Genomic DNA, 2,328 nt, shown 5'->3' on the forward strand with positions numbered 1-2,328 from the left:
ATTAGCTCAGCTAAAACAGTGGTGGTAGATTAGCTACCGTTGCTATTAGCTGAGCTAACACAGCAGTGGAAGATTAGCTAATTTAAACACCTGGTCCACTGATTTTAACTGAACCAAAAAACAGAATTCTGCAGCACATCTACATGTTAATTCTGTTATAGTCAAGCTAGCATAACTACCTAACTAACTAAGCTACTTCCATCTGATTCACTATTTTCCCTGATTGAAACAGTTTCCTGACCTTGTTATCTAGTTGCCGTTAGTAGCAAAGCACTCCGTCCATTTTTCTTTTATATATCTGACATACATGTAAGATTTAGCGCGTTATGCTGACAATTTGACAGCTAAAACCCATGCTAGTCATCGTTAGCGAGCAGATTTTCGCCCTGCAGCAGGAAGCTGCACACGGGATCTTGTGCATATGAAGTCATGCTGCAACAGGTCTGTGTGTGTATATATATATATATATATTAATTAAAAAAATGAATTACACACCTTGTGCGTGGCCTCCAAGGTCAAAGGTGGTGAATGTCATGCCAGCAATCGTCAGCTCCTCTGATGCTGGGTAAAGAAACCAAAATCCCAGATTTACAAACTGCTGCATTATGTTTCTAAATGATTAAATGTGCTAGATTATGGAAACAACTCACTTGGGTGTAAAGTTGGCACATGCTGTCCCAGTCTGTCATCTTTGAGCATGTGCAGTAGCGTCGTTTTGCCAGCATTGTCCAGGCCAAGAAATACTAACTTGCCCGATTTCTTGTACAGTCCTAAAATTAGAAACAAACTTAGATTTCCAAGGCGTCACAAATCTTAATACTAATCCAGATTCTAAGATGCTTTTTACATCTTGAAATCTCAAAGGGCTACAAAGGCCCAAAAAGAAAACAAGCAATTACAATGGATCAAAATACATGAATAAAAGTAGTTAAAATAAGCATCTAAGAAAATGAACAGGACATTTTGGTAATTTAGATTAAATATTTCTGCTGCATGCTACAAAAAAGGACAAAGTTTCTGTTCTTTGTTGCTTTTGTCTGAATTGTTTAAAGAACTAAAAGCAAACTCAACAACATCAGATCAAGTTCTTTATTATCTGTTATGTAACTATGGAAACAAATACGCTACAAATAAAACAGAAGCTGAATAAAAGCCATTTTAAAAGCCAGCAGGTCCAGCAGCAGGCCTGCTGTCTGACTGCTGAATGAGCTGATATTCTCAGAACGAGAACCTGGAAAAGGGCAAAGTGAAGCTTTCTGCTGTCCTGCACCACAAAGAAACATGCCAACGAGTTTGTTGCTTCACATGAAGTTTATGAAACTCTGCTCTGCTCCTGGACTTGATGTGAGAAAAGCAACATTCCTCCAAACTGGGCTGAATGAACGGATGAAAGGCGCAGACTGAAGCCAGTCCTCACTCAGCTGAGTCAGCACAGCAAAACGCGGAGGGTTTATAAGATCTGTGGCTGAGTCAGCGCCGCTGAACGTCATGGTTCCTCACAGCGCTGTGAGCAACCTGTCAAACTGGGAGAACTGGAACAGTCGCTGCGTGKCGCTCTGACTGAAACTGGAGCAGCGCACTGGGGAGCAGACCTACTGGTACACTGAGGAGACCTGGCGCTAGCGCCAATCTAGAGTCTAGTCCAAACCTAAAGCAGATGGGGGCGGGACCTGTGTTGCAAAGTCATATTTCCTTTGTTTGCTTCAAGAGATTAAGATTAGGAAGAGGATTAGGGCCACTGGAGAAATATAATCTGACTTTGGTCTCAGAATTTATCAAGATTAAAGTCAGAAGTTCAAAGAGGAAGTCAGAACTCGAAAGAAAAAAAACTAAAAAGGTCTGAATTCAGAGGAAAGAAACAATCAGAATTCAAAAGAAAAGTCAGAAATTTGAGCCCCAAATAAAAAAAAACTCAGAATTTGGAGGGAAAACATCAGAATTCTGAGATAAAATATATAAATCATATGTTTTGTCGTTTTCCAGTGGCTCTAATCCAGCGGTTCTTAACCTTTTCTGAGGTACCGAACCCCCAGTTGCATATGCGCATCATTCACCGAACCCTTCTTCTTATTCCAGCCGTATACCAGACTATAGAATCTGGTAAAAACTGTGAGCTTTGCTGAAGTAATTAAAGACACAAGTTCAAATCCCTGCTGAGTGGAGCTCCTTCAATCAKGGCTCCTCCRCAGCTCTGATTGGCTAAGCAATGTAACGTGATCCTCTGATTGGCTCAGCAATGTAATGTGATCCTCTGATTGGCTCAGCAATGTAACGTGATCCTCTGATTGGCTCAGCAATGTAATGTGATCCTCTGATTGGCTCAGCAAT

At 40.9% G+C, this 2,328-nt stretch overlaps 1 protein-coding gene across 1 annotated transcript in view; it reads right to left on the reverse strand.

Moving 5' to 3' along the window:
* The window catches only part of sar1b (secretion associated, Ras related GTPase 1B), a 15,283-nt gene that overhangs the window by 7,633 nt on the left and 5,322 nt on the right, over window positions 1-2,328 (reverse strand). The window contains exons 3-4 of the mRNA XM_008401941.2: window positions 651-770; window positions 496-561 (exon numbers count right to left, since the gene is read on the reverse strand). Of these exons, the coding sequence (XP_008400163.1) occupies window positions 496-561; window positions 651-770 (186 nt within the window). The remainder of the gene's footprint in view (window positions 1-495; window positions 562-650; window positions 771-2,328) is intronic.

This window comes from Poecilia reticulata, unplaced genomic scaffold (assembly GCF_000633615.1).
Source record: "Poecilia reticulata strain Guanapo unplaced genomic scaffold, Guppy_female_1.0+MT scaffold_155, whole genome shotgun sequence".
In the NCBI taxonomy this organism is placed as follows: Eukaryota; Metazoa; Chordata; class Actinopteri; order Cyprinodontiformes; family Poeciliidae; genus Poecilia; species Poecilia reticulata.